At 29.6% G+C, this 18,793-nt stretch overlaps 1 protein-coding gene across 1 annotated transcript; it reads right to left on the reverse strand.

The window, feature by feature from the left end:
* Positions 1–3,122: 3,122 nt before the first annotated feature.
* LOC117173776 (serine protease nudel-like) lies at positions 3,123–18,368 on the reverse strand. The gene is made up of 11 exons (XM_033362417.1): positions 17,651–18,368; positions 17,462–17,575; positions 15,860–16,040; positions 14,864–15,184; positions 12,778–12,966; positions 12,552–12,696; positions 6,851–6,970; positions 6,239–6,584; positions 5,902–6,142; positions 3,505–3,621; positions 3,123–3,420 (listed from the first exon to the last, which is right to left on the reverse strand). Exons 1-11 carry the CDS (start codon positions 18,366–18,368, stop codon positions 3,123–3,125), a joined length of 2,790 nt encoding a protein of 929 aa, XP_033218308.1.
* Between the last annotated feature and the right edge of the window lie 425 nt (positions 18,369–18,793).

An 18,793-nucleotide genomic window follows, 5' to 3' on the forward strand; every position in this document is an offset into this window, starting at 1 on the left:
CTTATTTTCCTTTTGTACTTCCCTTACCCTCATTCCCCTACTTCACCTACTTTCCATCCCCCTGTTTTCAATACTACCCTTACATCATTTTCCCTGCTTCTTATCCATCCTTCTTTTTATTTCCTTTTCCTTCTCTCCCCTTTCCCTCTCCCTTCTTCTCTTCCCTTCGTTTCATTTCAATACATCCCCTTCCCAACTTTCTCCTAATTTTCGTATTTCCTCGCTACTGATCTGTACTTATTTCCCTCCCTTCATTTCCCCTTACTTCCAATGCTTCTTCTCCTCACGTTTTACCTTACTTTTCTAATTTTTCGCCTCTTATTACCCCATTATCTTCCTCTGTTTCCCCTGACTTTCGGAACTTTACCTCCCCTATTTCTTCTTATTCATCCTACTTGACCTAACCTCATTCTATCTTATTTTCGTCCCCTTATTTCCCATACTTTTCCTCTACTAATTTCTTCTACTTTCCTTTCCCTCATTTTCATACTTGCTCAACTTTCCCTGTCCTTTTATTTCTAGTACTCACCCTTCCCTCATTTCCCATCATGACCCGTACTCCTAATACCTCATTTTCTATCATTCTCCTCCATTATTTCCATCTCACTTTCTATTATCACCTTTTATCATATTCCGTACTACCCATCCCCTAATTTCCCCTGATTTTTTATTATTTCTCTCTTCAATTTCTCCTTATCCTTAGAATTTTCCCTTCCCTTATTTCACCTCATTTCCCCTTATGTCCCTGCCCTCAATTCCTCTCATTTCTTTTCACTTTCCGAACTATCCTTTCCCTAATTTCTTTTTCCCCCTCATTCCCTGCTTTTCCCTCTTTTTATTTAAATAGATCCCCTTTCCAACTTTCTTCTAATTTCCCTGTTTTCAGTCCACTGATTATTACCAAACTTCCTTTTCCTATTTCCCCTTACTTTCGAAGCTTAACCTCCTCAAATTTTTTCTGATTCACCCTACTTTCTCTACCCTCATTCACCCTTACTTTCATCTCCTCACTTCCCGTACTTTCTTTCTACTAATTTCTTTTACTTCCCTTTCCATCATTTCCAAACTTTTCCAAATTGTCCTGCCCTTATTTCTAATACTTTCCCTTCCCTAATTTCTTCTTATTTCCCCTACTTATAATACACTATTTCGTATAATTCTCCTTCATTATTGTCCCTCACTTTCTTTTCTCCCCTCTAATCATTTTCCGTACTTACAACTCCTGATTTCCCATGATTTTTTCCTAATTTCTCTCCTCAATTTCTCCTTATTTTTAGAACTTTTCCTCTCCTCGTTGTTACTCATATCTTGTACTTTTCTTTTCCTTATTTCACCTCTTTTCCCCTGATTTCTCTGCCCTGATTTCCCATAATTTCCCTTTAATTTCTGAACATTCCTTTCCCTCATGTCTCCTATTTCCCTGACTTCTTCTTCCCTTACTTCCCCTTATATCACTCTGCTTATTCTCATATTTCCCAAACATACACTATCTTATTTATAGTACTTCCATTTCCATTAATAGCTCATATTTCCCCATGTATTTCTCCTAATATCTCATCCCTTATTTTCCCTTTTTCTACTAATGTAATTTTTACTGCCTCTTTCCTAATTTCACATCATTTTTTTTACTTTTCCATCACTTAATAAAACTACTTCCCCTCCTTTCCTGTTTCTTAACTTTTCCTTCTTCTCTTCTTCTCATTTCCCATATTTCTCTTTTTTTTGCACTTCTCTGCGCTTCTCCTTTCCTTTTTTTCCCTCACTTCCCCTCCTTTGAAGAAAATGCTTGTGCATGTTTAAAGGAATGGAGAAAATACACTGATTTTCATGAATGTTTGTAACAATTAGAATTACCAATTTAAAGAAAATGAATAATTAAGTAGTATAATTTTTTTTAAACACACATTTTTTGTAATGAGAAATGCATATTAAACCATTTTTTGTATGTATTTTATTAATTAACAACTTAAATTATTTACAAAAATATAGTATACCTTAGGTCATAATAGTACTGTGTGACTGAGAAACAAAATTATGCTCGGAAAATGCTCTTAAAAATATAAACGTTCATTTTTTAATTGTTTAAGTAAGTAATACTGTCTATTAATTCCCTTTTGATTTTCATCAAAAACAAAAATGTAGTTTTTAGGCGATGGAAAAACTACGTAATAGTATATACAATTTTCTATAACAATATTTTTAATAATTATACAAATTATTTGCATTAAATGGGTTTATAAGCATTCCCTTTTTTTCTAAATTAGCACACATTTTCATTGTTTTTTCTTCAGTAAAATATAATACCTTTGAATTTCTTCTTATCCTCTTTACTTTATTAACACAGCCAATTTTTGTTTAGCAAAATCTCTTCTCTTTCGTTTTTAAGGAATTTGATACAGAATATTTTTAAACAAAAAGATGAAATCTAGTCAATAATATGACCTGTGTACGAATTCGTCCGCGAAATAACATTTCTGTAAATATATTTCAATGAAATCTCGAAATTTCTCGAAATCGTCTCGGGAACTCGAGTCGTGAATCTCGAAACTTTTTATTTGAGATTCTCGATCTCAATGAAGTTTTGCGTCGATCTAAACATATTTCAAGAAAATCTCGAATTTTCTCGAAATCATCTCGGGACCTCGAGTCTAGAATCTCGAAATTTTTTATTAGAGATTCTCGATCTCTCAATTTTAAGAGTTCGATACAAAATATTTCTAAGCAGAAAGTTGAAATCTGTTAAATAATGTAACATGTGGACGAATTCAGTCGCAAAAATCCATTTCTGTAAATATATTTTAATAAAATCTCGAACTTTCTCGAAGTCGTCTCAGGAATTTGAGTCCTGAATTTCGAAATTTTTTTATTTGAGATTTTTGATCTCCATGAATTGTTGAATTCATTTAAACATACTATAAGAAAATCTCAAATTTTCTCGAAATAATCTCAAGGCATCAATTCGAGAATCTTGAAACTGTTTGAGATTCTAGATATCCATGAACTGTTGAGTTCATTTAAACATATTTCAAGAAAATCTCGAATTTTCTCGAAATCGCCTCGGATCCTCGAGTCTAGAATAATAGTTTCTTTTTTTTAATTTTGTGTCTTCAGACAGTTATTTTTTAAACACAATTTACAAAGACTTGATGGCATGGTTCTTCTGGTTGTACCAAACTGACTAATGGCTTATCATCGCGCATATTGAAAAAAGTTCGTTCATTAAGTCGGATAATATGAAATTCAGCACGGTCTGAAATCAATGGATTTTTCCCCAAAACTATAGTTTCATTTGCTAAAATTCCAGTTGAAAATCCAAGTGATTGGCAGATATTCCCCACTATATTTGAAGTCACTGGGGCAGAAAAACACTCAGAATGCCACAATCCGTGAGATCTTTTCATTACTTCCCCGGTCCCATTTCTGTAGTGCAAAATTAATAATTACTTTTTCAATTATTTTTTTTTAATTTCATTTTGTAATTATTAATTATTTTTTAGTACAAACCGATCCTGCAAAGATCCTTGAATTTTTCTGCAATGCATCTCATCTTCTCCATCAGGACAATCTTGTTCAGAATCACATACCATTTCAGGTGAAATGCAATGTTCTTTAACGTTTTGTCTGTAAAAATATAAAAAACAAAATCAAACTTCGTATCAAAATGATCCACTTTTATAAACCCAAAGTTGATTTTTACTTAGATTGGTCCTTTACGATATGATATTTGTAAAACAAAGCAAGTTTTACCAAATTTGAAATTTCCAGGTGGAAGAAAAATTCAAATTTTCCTGTATTGAACGAAAATTCCTTATGAACCTGGACATTAATTTTTTGTCTTTCTAAGACTGTTTTTTTTGCAGATTTAAATAATTCCTAATTACACTTCTGAAAAGTATAAATCTTCCTAGGACCAATAGAAAATGTTGTAAAAAACCTGGCATTTTCGAAAAAAAGTTTAATTCTCCACTAAAAAGAAAATCAATTTTTAACCCAAAATGGAATAATTAAGTATGAAGTAGAAAAAAAATTAACCAAATATTACAATGTTTTATTGATGATAAGTAATTTTTAACAAAAGAATAGATTATTTAAGTTGTCGATGAAAACAAATAATTTTCAACGTGAAGAAAACGTATTATCAACAAATTAGATTAATTTTTAATCAAAGTGTTGAATTTTTTAATAAAATGATGAATTTTCATCTACCAAAATATATTGTTAACAAAAAAGTGCATCAATTATTATCAACAAAATAGATCCATTTTCATTCAAGGTGATTAATTTTAACTAAAATTATGAATCTTTATACATAACAAAATAGATTTTTATTTTTTAAAGGTACAACTTTCAACCCAGTAGATCAAATTTCTTTGAAAAAGGTAAACTATCAAACAAGAAGATTACATTATAATCAAAACATACGATTTAATAATAAAATACATCGATTTTGAAATAAATAGACGAATTTTTAACCGAGAAGATTAATTTTCGATCAAAAAGGACGACTTTTTAACAAAATATAGTTATTTTTAAACCAAAAAGGGAATGTTCGAATTTTGATATAAAAAATTAATTTTTAACTTAAAAAAATAATTTTCTCTAAAGCAGTTGGGTTTTCTAACAAATTGTGGAATTTTCAAGATAAAAACACAAATTTTTTACAAAGTAATTTAATTTTTAATAAAAAAGATCATTTTTAACCAAACAGTTTAATTTCCATCCGAATAGTTAAATTTTTAGTTATAAAATCTGATTTTCAAATAACAAAATAATAGTTCAACTTTTAACTAAGAAGTAGAATTTCCAACAAAACAAATATCCTTTCAGCCAAGTAGTTGAATTTTTAATAAAAATCAATGAAGTCTAAACAAAAAATGTAATAGTTGATATTTCAACCAAGAAATATTTTAATTTTTGATCCAAAAATTTTGAATTGAACAAAAAAAGACGAAGTTTAAATGGCTGGATGCACTCTAAACCAAAAAAGATTAAATTCTACCAAAAGAGAATAATTTTTAAACCATTAAAGACGAATTTTATACCAAAAGAAGTTAAATTTTCCACCAATTGTCTTTCTTCCGTCAAGATAGAACAAATATCACTAAACACATTTTTGAAGTTTCAAATAGAAAATGCGACTTTTTTCACAAACTCTTCAATTTTGAACCTGCGAAAATGAATATTAACTTTTTACTTGAAATACTCGATCTCCATGAAGTTTGGAGTTCACCTTAACATATTTCAAGAAAATCTCGAATTTTCTCGAAATCGTCTCGGGACCTCGAATCCAGTTTTAGGTTTACGTGAACATAATTGAATAAAATCTCGAACTTTCAAAATCGTCTCGGGAACTCGAGTCGAGAATCTCGAAACTTTTTATTTGAGATTCCCGATCTCCATGAAGTTTAAGGTTAATCTGAACAGATTTAAAGAAAATCACAAATTTTCTCGAAAGCATATCGGGGCTCTAGAATTTAAAATTTTTTTATCTGAGATTCTATATCGCCATTAGGTCTAGAGTTTATATAAATATATTTTAAGAAAATCTTTAATTTTATCGAAATCGTCTCAGAAACTCAAGTCCAGAATCTCGAAGAATTGTATTTCAGATTCTCGATTTGCATTTGGTTTTGAGTTCATCTGAACATATTTGAAGAAAATCTCGAATTTCGCTATAATCTGCTTGAGACCTTGAGTTGAAAATCTAGAAACTTTTAATTTAAAATTTTCCATCTTTATTAAATTTTGAATTTATGTGAATATATTTCAAGAAAATCTCGAAATCATCTCGGGACCTCGAGTCGCGAATCTCGAAACTTTTTATTTGAGATTCGTGATCAAGTTCATCTACTGGCATTAAATGAGTCATTAAACTAAACTAAAAATGCATAAAATACCCACTTTTTACAATGAAAACTTTCACTTAGACATCCACAAAGATTAGGATCTTCATCGGACTTGTCGAAACAGTCTTTCTTATTATCACAAATTCTGTGCTTGGCTGTCACATTTAAAAAAGAAGCACAATTGCAAATCTTAGGTTCATCCACACCATCTGAACAATCATTTTTCCCATCGCAAAATTTCTCTTTCGGAATACACTTTCCATTTCCACATAGAATATCTTGTTGCTTACATTTCACTTGAAAAATAAGAAAATTTAAAAAATGTGTTTACAATTAATAAACAACAATTGAATCAAGCTGATTTTTCAAAATAATCTATTTATGAAACTTACTGCATCCTATATTGTGTTTTTCGCAATGACGTTTCCGTCCTTCACACATTTCGGGCTGTTCATCATCATCATCTGTACAATCCTTTTTTCCGTCACAAACCTGATTCCAAGGAATGCATTTTCCAAGGAAACATCTTATACCATCGCAATATGGTCCCTCTATTGTTTTTAATTTTTCATTCATGCTTTCAGAGATATAAGCATTTATGTAATCAATGCTGATTATAGTTTCTGTTTTATTAAATCCACAATTGCTGCCTAAATTTTGGAATACTCCAGCAGGATACCATCCACCTGGACCAAGACAAGAGACTGTTCCACTCCAGTCTTGAGAATCGTTATTATTCTAAAAATATTATAAATAGAGTGATTACACAGGACCACAAAATGGGTTTGGGAGTCTACTGGGATTCTAATAGGTATACTTCATGTTTTTGGGGTCGCTGAACACGACTCCATTCGTAGAATTGAGAGAGCACGTCAGGATTTGCAGTACAGTTTAAACAAATGATTAAAAACCTGGAATATCTGCGTAAATTTCGTCCCCAAACCTACAAACCCTAACATAAGAAGCAGCAAACCCACAAACTAACAAGCCCCAAACCCGCAAACCCCAAAGCCCAAACGAACAAGACCCAAACCCACAAGATCCATATCAACAAACCCACAAACTCCAAACCAACAAGCTTCAAATCCGCGAACTCCAGATACACAAGCTCCATATCCACAAACCTACAAATCCCAAACCCACAAGTTCCATATTCACAAAAGTACAAATCCGAAACCCACAAACCACAATCCCACCAACCCCAAATTATACCAATTTCTCAATGGGTGTTATAAGATGTGAGGTATTGGGGTTTGTGGAGTTGAGATTGGTGGTTTTCAGGTTTGTGGATTTATGTTCTGGATTTTGCGGTTTGTGAGTTTGTTGGCAAATAAAATTTAGAGACTTGAGCTCAGTTAATTTGAAGGTAAAGTTTTGAAGTCTAACTAAACCTTCCACTTTGGTCAAGTTCTTATGACACTATTCAAAGTGCCCTCGCCTCTCACAAGTTGGCTTGTGGGTTTGGCGTTTGTACGTTTGTGGATATGGATCTTGTGGGTTTGGGGTTTTTACATTTATGGATATGGAGATTGTGGATTTGGGATTTTTTAGTTTCGGGTGTGTGGGTTTGGGGTTCGTCGGTTGGGGATTTGTGGGTTTGTAGATATAGAGCTTGTAGATTTGTGTGTTTGGGGTTTGTGGCTTTGGAGCTTGTTGTTTTGGGGTTTGTGAGTTTGTTGATTTGTAGGTAGTGGGCTTGGGGCTTGTTGGTTTGAAGTTTAAGGTTTGTGGGTTTGAGGCTTGTTAATTTGTGGGTTTGAGACTTGTTAATTTGGGGTTTGTAGGTTTAGGACAATTCTGCGAACGGATTTGTGTTTAGCAATCTCAAAAACATAAATTATACCTATTAGAATCCCAGTAGGCTCCTAAAACCATTTTGTGCTCCTGTCTTATTGATTACAATCTTTAAATTCATTAATTCACTTTGACCACATTGATCTATCCAGTTTGAGATCTTATCAAATTTTAATTTAATTCGAAAATTTTGTGATTGAATTGAAAATTATTTAGTTTGACTTTCGATCACAAAGTCACATATTTAAAATTAAAGAACTATAAATAAAAAATGTTTCAATTGAAGAATTTTCAATTGCGAAAATTTAAAATTGAAATATTCCAATAAATTAGGCCAAATTTGATATAATTAAAATAGAAATCTAGACAATTAAATAGTTTAAAACTATATATAATCAATATTTAAGCATTTTAAATTGAAGATCTTTAAAATTATAGTACTTTGAATTGAATACCCTAAAAATTTAAGCGTTTTTACTTTTAAAAATTTTCAATGAAATTTATTCAAGTTTTTAGTTTTAAAATTAATAATTTGTCATATTTTGTTACACAAGATTTAAAATTTTTTGAATTGGAAATATTTCTAATCAAAAACCTGTCTTTTCATTTCCAAAATAATAAAAATTTGTACATATACACCCTTACAGTGAAAGAATTTTCAATTGTTGATCATAAAATTCAAAAAATGTTAAGTTTATTTCTTGAAAATTACAGAACTTTAAATTGCCAATATTTTAAAATTAAAGATATTCAATTTTCAAAATTACTATCGGAAATTCTCTAATTACACTGAATTAATTTCAGAATTTCTTTAAATTAGATGATTCCGAATTAAAAACTTGACCTTTGATTTTCATAATCTTCCAAATTTAGACATTTTTATTCATAAATCATTTAAATTAAAGTTAAATTGTTAATATTGAAGAAGTTTCAACTATACAATTTCAAAATTGAACTATTCCAAAAAATATTTCAAAATTAGATACCAATAAAATACAAATCTTAAAAGTTAAATAATGTGCAATTCTCTATTTTCAAAATTCAAGAATGTTGTTAAGTTAATTGGAGGGGTTTTAATTTTTTTATTTACTATTTGAAATTATGCAAGTTTTAAGTTTCAGAATTCAAAATTGTGTAATTTTAAAGAACCACATTTCAAATTTTTGAAATTTAAAGATTTAGAATCGAAAATCTTTCTTTTTATTTTCAAAATCATCAAAATTCATGAACTTTGATTTCCACATTTTTAAAATTAATCAGTTTTTTTTTTACAAATCTTCAAAATTAAGGAATTACAATTTGTAACTCTTCAAAATGGCATAACTTTGAATATTTGATCTTTTCCAATTGAACATGATTCATTTTTAAAATTCACAATTCAAAATAATGTAATTTTAATGCCTTACAGTAGAAATTTCTAAAAAACTGTAAGATTTAGAATTGAAAGCTTTACTTCTGGTTTCCATAATCATCCAAATTTTCAAATTTTTAATTGCAAATCATTGAAATTGAAGATATTTTAATTGTACATCATTAAAATGGGACTGTTCTATAAAAACCCTTTCAAAATTAGATACAATTAAAAAAGAAATATCAAAAATTAAATAATTTACAATTCTACATTTTCAAAATTAAAGAATTTTTAATTGTAGCTCTTGAAAATGGTAAGACTTAAAATTTTTGTCTACAAAATTGAAGAGTTTTTTTCCTTTGAAAAATGTACCGTTAAGAATTATGCAAGTTTTAAATGATTGATTTTTTAATTGTAAATTTTCAAAATTATAGATCTTTAAATAGGAAATTTTCAAAATTAAAGGTTTTTCAAATTTGTCAATTCAAATTTAGAATTTTTCTTAATTCAAAAGTAATTATAACTGAAAACTCAACTTATGATTTTCAAATAAATTTCTTTTTCATCTTTAAAATTAAAGAGCTTATAAATTTAAGAATTAAAAATTAGAAATTGTACGAGTTTGAAGATTTACAATGAAAAATTCTGTAATTTTGATGCTTTATACTTGAAATGTCTTCAGTTTGAATGCCGGAGAATAATTGAAAAATCGACTTTTTATTCCTAAAATGAGTAACATTAAAGAATTATTATTTATACATCTTTAAAATTGAATACGGATATTTTTCTACCAAATAGTTGATTTTTTACTAAAGTTTTGACCTTTTAAGAAAAAATTACGAATTTTCTATGCAGAACAATTGAATTGACAAATAAAAATATCAAACTTTGATGAAAAAAAGTTAATTTTATGCCAAAAAAGATGTATTTCCAACAAAATCCAAGAATTCTCAAACCAAAAGTTTGAAGTTGGACTGAACTAAAATAATTTACAAAAAAAAAGATTTTTTAACAAAATAGTTCAATTTTAATAAAAATTTAAATTTTTACTTAAAAAGAAACCATTTTGAAACAAACAAAAGTATTCTCAAATAAACCGTTAAATTTCCAAAGAAAAAAATCATGTTAAGAAAGTAGTTCAACTTTTGAACCTCGTTGTTAATTTTTTTAACAAAAATGTGAATTTTTAAACGAAAAGATTAATTTTGTATTGATAAAAACGAATTTTTTACAAAATTCAATAATTCTCAACCAATACGTTGAATTTTCACCTAAAAAAGATTAATTTGAAAACAAGCAGGTTAACTTATTGCCAAAAAAACGAATTTTCGATCAAAGTAAATAATTCTCAAACAAAAGTCGAATTTTTAAATGAAAAATATGAATGTTTAAGCAAACAGATTAATTTACTTTAAAAAAAGACGAATTTTTAAACAAAAAGATTAATTTACTACCAGAAAATACTATTTTTCAATACATGTCAAAAATTGTCAAACAATAAGCGGAATTTTTAACTAAAAAAGATGAATTTTGTAAACAAAAAATTATTTTATTACCAAAAAAGACGAATTTTTGATAAAGTTCAAGAATCTTGAACCAAAAAGTTTACTGTCTAACTAAGAAGGATGAATTACTAAACAAAAAGATTAATTTACTACCAAAAAAGACGAATTTTCTTTAAAATTTAAAAATCCTAAAAAAAAGCTGACATTTTAAGAACAAAAAAATTAATTTTTAAACGAAAACAATAATTTATGTCAAAAAAGACGAATTTTATAGAAAATTCAAGAATCTTAAACCAAAAGTTGGATTTTTAACTAAGAAGGATAAATTTATAAATGAAAAGATTAAATTTCTAACGAAACAAACGTATTTTTGACAAAATTCAAGAACTGTTAACCAAAAAGTTGAATTTTCAACTAAAAAAGATCAATTTTTAAACAAAAGGATTAATTTACCACCAACGTAGACGATTTTTTTAAGAAAGTTAAAGAATTCTCAAACATGAAGTTGAATTTCCAACTAAAAAAGATGAATTTTTTAACAAAAAGATTAATTTACTGCCAAAAAATACGAATTGTTAACAAAATTCAAGAATTATGAACCAAAAAGTTTAATTTTCAGCTAAATAGCATGAATTTACAAACAAAAAGAATTATTTTCTAATGAAAGGAAACGAATTTTTGAGCAAGTTTAAGAATTCCCAACCAAAAACTTAAATTTTCAAATCAAAAAGATCCATTTTTAAGCAAAACATTAATTTACTACAAAAAGAGACGTATTTTCAATAAAATTCAAGAATTCTCAAAGAAACATCTGAATTTTCAAATAAAAACTAGGCGTAAACAGAAAGCTTAACTTACTATAAAAAAGACGAATTGTTAACAAAATTCCAGAATTATAAACCAAAGAGTTGAATTTTCAACTAAAAAAGATGAATTTTCAAACAACAAAATTAATTTACTACCAAAATAGACGATTTGTTAAGAAAGTTCACGAATTCTTAACCAATACGTTGAATTTTTACGTAAAAAAGATTAATTTGAAAACAAAAAGATTAACTTATCACCAAAAAAACGAATTTTCGATCAAAGTAAATAATTCTCAAGCAAAAGTCGAATTTTTAAATAAAAAATATCAATGTTTAAACAAACAGATTAATTTACTATCAAAAAAGATGAATTTTTAAACAAAAAATTAATTTACTACCAAAAAAGACGAATTTTTGATAAAGTTCAAGAATCTGGAACCATAAAGTTGAATTTCTCACTAAGAAGGATGAATTACGACATAAAAAGAGATAGAGAAAAAAAGATTAAAAATTTTTTTAAAATAGGATCTCTATGTTTTTACTTACACCAGGAATGAGGTAATCAAAAACAAAAAATAATTATTATTATTTGTCTCTTTCTTAAAGGAATCTGTATTATCATCAGAGAATAACAGAAATTCCTAACGTCTTTTCAAACTACATGGCCCTACTTCTAAAAAAGGATCAAAAGCAATAAATAATTATTATTATTTTTCTTTTTTTTCAAGGAATTTGTATTATCTTTAGAGAATGACAGAAATTCTCAAAGTCTTTTCAGACAAGATGGATTTATTTCTTTAAAAAATTCTTCTTAGGTCTCTCTAGTAGCTTAAGGGAAAAACACCCGACGGCAATCGGTTGTTCTGCGGTTTAATTTCCAGCGGAGCAAAAATAATTTTTTTCAGAAAAAAATGTATTTAAAAATTTTTTTAATTCGTGGTTCCATCTAGTCTGAAAAGACGTAAATAGTTTCTGTTATTCTCTAATGGTAATAAAGATTCCTGGAAACAAAATTGAATATGTAACACCTGGAGAAATAATGCGTGTATTTCTAAAAAAAGGATTCTTCTTTCTATCTCTCTATTAGTTTAAGAAAAAATCACCCGACCGGCAATCGGAGGTTCTGTGGTTCGATTCTCATCAGAGCGAAAAATATATTTTTTTAGAAAAAAATTTAATTTGAAACATTATTTATCTTTAAAGGAATCTTAGATAATAATCTGATAATTAAAAATAATTTTATACTCACGTCACAATTTACAGTTTCGTTTGCAATGTAGCAACGATGACACTTTGAACAATGGAGTACCGGTTTCACGAACATGCTTCTCGTAACATATTTTTTATCGACTCCAACGGCCAAACAAGTGTCGTTCTCAGTTGGTGGAAAAATTCTGCAATTACGAAAAAAGTTTCATAATCTGAATCTGTAAATGAGGTCTACTTTGAAAAAGTTCAATGACCGCGAAACTGACCTTTTTTCTTCAAATATTGTTTGTACGTATCGAGTTTTATCGACTGGATCTTTGAGATGAAATAAGGAGGCATTCGAATTTTTTACAATCCTTATTTCATCTATTTGGACAACCTGTTGATGTGGTCGATAAATATCAGGTTGATAAGAAGGCATCCCAAAAAATCCAATCGTATGATTTATCGCGAGGCTGAAAAGATTATTATTATTCAATATATTATATATAATAATAATAATAATATAATCATTATTATTATTATAATAAAGCCTCGGTGGCTCAGTTGGTTAGACACTCGGACTTCACCTCAGAGGTCCGGGGTTCAATCCCTGAACCGGTACCTCTAGAAATTTTTCAATGTACCTTTACCAAGGTTCGGGTGGTTCGGAACCCACCTTAAGCTGTAGGTCCCCCCATCGTGTACTTGACTGCAACCCAGTCCGTCAAAGATGGGGTAAAACCAGGCTTTGTCCAATATGTCTGGGCAAACTGATCTCATCAGATCACTTGATTGCATTTATAAAAATGCGTCCGTGACTGATGATATATACCGGGACAGCCCCGTGCAAAAATGATCAAATAAAAAATCCAACTCTAACCAAAAAATGCCTTCGACATGTTGGGCAGTATAAGCCTGTGACAACATTTCAACACTGGAATGTTTTTTTATAATAATAATAATTTATAATATAATAATAATCATATATATATATATATAATTAATATATAATATATTAGTATTTTATCAGATGCAAATCGTTACAATTAAAGAATTTCTAATTATGTTTTTTTTTTACTTGAAGAAATTTTAATCTGAACAAATTAAAAATTATGCAAGTTTTGAGTTATACAATTGGAAATTTCGTAAATTTGATCATTTACACGTCTCTTCAGTTAAAAATGTAGAGAATTTTGTTTAATTTTTTTTCTATTTTTTTGTTGAAAATTTATTTTTTCAACTCGTTCAATTTCGCTAAAAAAATTGATATTTTCGATTAAAAATTGATTTTTACTATTTAAATATTAATGTATTTTGTTAAAAATTTATCTTTTTATAGATTAACAAAATTGGTCGAATATTAAATTATTCGACTGAAAACTCACGTTTGTGTTAAAAATTCGTGTTTTTGGTTTAAATTGAACAATTTGATTAAAAATTAAACTGTTTTATATAAAAAATCAACTGTTGAGTAGAAAATCAGTTTTTTCTTAACAATTCATATTTATCCATTGAAAATTGACCCGCTTAGTGGATAATTCGTTCCATGCATTTGCATCAAAATTCAACTTTTTTTTTAATACTTTTTTTTTAATTAATCTTTTTGGTTAAAAATTTAACTGTTAGATTAAACGTTTGTCTTTTTTAATTGAAAATTCAACTAGTAGTTAAAAGTTGAATTTTTCTTTTAAGAATTAATATTTCTTTAACATTCACCTATTTGGTTCAAAATTTAACTTTTATGTTAAAAAAATCATATTTTTGCGTTAAAAATTCAACCGCATTATATTTCACTTATAGTATTGGCTTCAAAGTTTAACAGTTTTATTAATAAATTATATTTTCTAGTTGAAAATTCAACGAATTTTTGTAAAGTTGAACTAGTTAAAAAAATTTTATCTTCACCTTCTTATTTAAATTTAACTTTTTGCTTAAAAATCAAACTATTTTTATAAAAATTAAACTTCTGGGTAGAAAATTAATTTTCTTGATCAAAAGTCATATTTTTGAGATAAAAATTAAACCGTTTCGTAGATAATTTGTACTATTGGCTTTAAAATTCAACAATTCTCCTGATATTACCTTTTTTTCTAGTAGAAAATTAATCTTGTTGGTTTTGAAATTTAACTTTTTGGTTAAAAATTCATCTTCAATAGTAAAATTACCTTTTTTGATTAAAAATTATATTTTTGCGCTGAAAATTTAACCTTATATTCGACAGTAGTTTAAATTGAAGTACATAATTGAATTTAGTAATAATTAGACACTGAAAATAAAATTATTTTATCAATGTTTAATTTATAATTCAAATTTTTTAAATTAGTATTAAATATTCTTATATCGTAATCTCATCTAGAATTATTTACTCACTTAATATCTTTACTGCACTCGGAATTTGAGAGAAGCCAATTCGTTTCTAAAAGTACAGCAGGACAACGATACTTTCCATCAGAAAAAATTGCACCATGCCATGGCCATTGATAAGAACGTATTCGGGAATGAAAATCTAAAGTTAGCTGATTATGGACCGGATTTTTTATGACTGATTTACACCGAATGTAAAGACCAGTGCAAGTTTTATTTTCGTATTCATAGGGAACTGTCGATGCCGAATATTTGTAACCAAGTACGCTCTTCTTCAATTTTAATTCACTAAAGTTTACCTCAGTTTTTCTGACATAATCCAAGTTACTGCAAATGAAAATGAGAAAAATAAAAATTTAGTCTCGTATTGTCTCGAATGTTGCCTCGCCTCATCTTGAATCTCGCCTCGTCTCGTCTCGAGTCTTGTCTCGAGACTTACCTCGAACCTTGTCGCGTTATGTCAGAATTTTTATCTAGTATTGTCTCGTCTTATCTCGAGTCTCGTCTCATCTTGAATTGAATTTTGTCTCGTATCATATCTAGTCTCATTTTGTGTGAAGTCACATATTTCTCTCGTTTGATCTCATTTTGAATAAACTTGTTTCATATCTTGCCTCGTCTCGTCATGTCTCGATTTTCGTCCTGTCTCGTCTCATCTCGTACTGTCTCATTTCGGCTCAAGTTTCATATGGTTTTGTGTCGCGAGTTTTTTTTACCTAAGGTTTCGTCTTGTCCCGAGTCTCGTCTTGTCTTGAGTCCCATCTAGTCTTGAGTCTTGAGTATGCTCGTTTCGCTTAGAGTCTTGAATTTTATCGAGTCTTGTCTAGTCTCGAGTCTAGTGTCAGGTCTTATTTTGTCTTGATTTGAGTCTTATATTGTCTCGAGTCGAATTGTCTCGAGTGTCGTATTGTCCCGAGTTTTGTATTGTCTCGCCTCCTAAAAATAATGCGATGGGCGAGCATTCCAAAAAATAATAAGATGAATATAAATATGGTACTTCACCTGAAGGCAAGATAGTCGCATGTTTGTGATCCCATCTCCGCTAAATATTCTTTTTTATCTTGTATCTGATAGCAGACAGGATACCAAGCACCATTTGAAAATTGAGTAACTATACCCTCCGTATTTAAATGTGGTCGGTTATCAGGATCCAAGTTTACATATTTTCCATCGGTTAATGTAACTGTAATTTAAATAATTTAAATAAAAAGTTTGAAAACAAAATTAGTTTGGCATTTTCTAGTCGACTTTGCAGCGGCTCAAATTCAATAGGAGTCAGGTGAATTTTAGTACAAGTCAATTCTGTTATCTTAAATTGACTTAAATTATCCTTAATTCACTTCAAACTAAGTTACTTTTCCTCCCTTCACCACCTATGAGTTCCTTCCCCTCACTTTCCCTAATTTCCCTCTCCTTACTTTTTATACTTTTCCTTCCCTTACTTACCCTACTTTCGCTTCTTTCACTTCCTCTAATTTTACTTTCTTCACTTCCCTTATTTACTCTTTTTCCCCCGCTTTCCTTCCCGCCACATCTCCTACTTTCCCACTCCTTACTTGCCTAACTTTTCCCCTTACATATTTCCGTCTTGCCCTGCATTAAATTTCCGTACTTTCCCTCCTCTCACTTACCCTACATTTCTTCTATTCACCTCTCCTTCTTTTTCTCTCTTCAGTTCTCCTACTTTTCCTCCCCTCACTTCACCTAAATTGTCTTCTCTCACTTTCCCTATCTGTCTTCCTACTTTGCTTTCCAGCACTTCCGTTACCTTTTCTCTCCTCACTTCCCCTACTATTTCTTTCTTGCTTTTACTCTATCCGATTTCCCTCCCTTCACTTGACCTACTATTCCACCCCTTACTTGCCTTACTAGTCCTCCCCTTTCTTACCCTACTTTTTCTCCCCTCACCTACCCTTCTTTCCTATTTCTCACTTTCCCTACTTTTCATCTCCTTACTATGCTCAATTTCTTTTCCCTCGCTTCCCTTACTTTTCTTCTATTTACTTCTGCTACTTACCCTCCTCTCAATTCTCCCAATTCCCACACCTTACCTTCCTGATTCATCACTCACACTTCACTTACTTTTCCGCCTTTACTTCCCTAGCATTACTTTCTTACTTTTAAAACCCCTACTTTCCCTCCTTTCACTTGCCCTACTTTTTCATCCTTTAATTTCCCTACTTCCCTTTGCGAAATTATCCTATTCCCCCCTCTCTTAAATTTTCCCACTTTTCTTTCTCTCACTTATCTTACTTGCCTTTCCTTCACTTCTTTTACTTTTTCTACATCAACTCCCCTAATTTCCCTGTACTCACTTTCGCTACTTTTTCTTCCTTTACCCCCCCCCCCCCCCCCCCCCCCCTCAAGTGAAAAAGGTAAAGATTTCTGCCCGGGGCTACGAAATCTTAAAAATTTAATTCAAATATCTGCCTGAAAAGATTTCTAATGCATAACCTATCGAATTATTCTATAAATTAAAATAAATTAAAATTTAGTTTTTGTAAATTCAAATTGAATCCTAGAAAATTAAAAATTAATCATAGTGATGTTTGACTCAAATCAACTCATTTTGAAAGAATTCGATGACAGACTTCTATAACTTACAACAATCCAGTTCATCATCATTTAATGTACAGTCTCTTTTTCTATCGCACCTTCTTCTCAATGGGATGCAACTTCTGCTTCTTCGACAATGATATTCAAAATCAGTGCAGGATCCTAAAATAAAAAATATTAAACTGTTATTTAAAAAAAACTATCACTTTGAATCATAAACATTTTTTATCATATTACCGCAATTTTCTTCGTCGATTGAATCATAACAATCCGGATGGCCTTTTTCAAAACTCAGCACACATTTACGGCACAAATTATACTTCTCATCTTTATATACATTGTCACTCTTAAGGGCATTTATAATTTGCAACCAACTGATTTTACCAAAAATTTTAAAACATTCCTCACGAAATGGTTCACAAAAGTCTGCATCTTCTTGAATATTTTCACCTGAAAACATTTCCTCAGGCTGTTCAGTTTCAAGAGTTTGATTTATAAGAGAAACATTTTCAATTTTCATGGTATTCTCTTCAAAGATGGTTTTCTTTTTGAAGGTATTATTGACCATGACTCTATTCACGATATGAAAATCTGTGTTTATTTTACTCATTATTTTCGCATGAGGCACGTCAATTTTTGTAAAATTTGTACTGCTCTTAATTTTTATGACCTCTACTTTTTCTGTAGTTTCAGTATCTTCGTTTTCCGGAATTATGGTCAAAATATTTTCTGACTCATCATGGTTAGAGATTAAACCACGGAATTCTTTTCGACGACATTCAAGACAAGATTTGATAAACTCGATATTCATCAGTTTCATTATTTTCTCAACGTTGATAATGCTCTCACTGTCAGAAACAATTATCATATCTTTTACAGCTTTCTGACAACTTTCCCGATTTTGCTTGCAAAAGTCAATTTTACTTTGGGCAATATTCCTTTCCATTCGCTCCATATTGTGTTTTAACAAAAGAGGGTAACTTTTTTCTGAAAAAAATGGGTTCATGATTTTAAATAGGTAAAATAGAACCAATACTTTTTTTAACTTTGGATCTCTATTTGTTTAGTAAAAGATATATAGAATACCCAAGATTTCAGTTCAAAAAATTTTTCGTTTTAATTGTTGCACTTTTTCTATTTTGGACACACGTTTCTGCTTAGCTTGGTTTCTAGAGAATCAAGATTCAAAGGTACTGATTTTCTTTATAATTTTTTATTTTCTACTTTACTATTTACTTTACTTTTTCCAGAGAAAAATTGATCTAGCCTAAGTTACACCATTAAGCCATTTCCCTTTCGGGGTAGGCGTGACTCACTCGGCAGGTGAAAGGAGTAGTGTGTGGAAGGGATAGAGATTTTTCAGATTGATCCAGAATTCTC

The sequence above is a fragment of the Belonocnema kinseyi genome, chromosome 5, assembly GCF_010883055.1.
Source record: "Belonocnema kinseyi isolate 2016_QV_RU_SX_M_011 chromosome 5, B_treatae_v1, whole genome shotgun sequence".
Classification (NCBI taxonomy): Eukaryota; Metazoa; Arthropoda; class Insecta; order Hymenoptera; family Cynipidae; genus Belonocnema; species Belonocnema kinseyi.

What these genes read in the sequence shown, in the direction of transcription:
- LOC117173776 (XM_033362417.1), bottom strand. Translation starts at nt 18,368, where the DNA reads ATGGAGCGAATGGAAAGGAATATTGCCCAAAGTAAAATTGACTTTTGC. An exon ending in TGCGACTATCTTGCCTTCAG is followed by an intron (nt 15,185 to 15,859) that starts GTGAAGTACCAT and finishes TTTCATTTGCAG; the next exon opens with TAACTTGGATTATGTCAGAA. An exon ending in GAGTGCAGTAAAGATATTAA is followed by an intron (nt 12,967 to 14,863) that starts GTGAGTAAATAA and finishes TAATCTTTTCAG; the next exon opens with CCTCGCGATAAATCATACGA.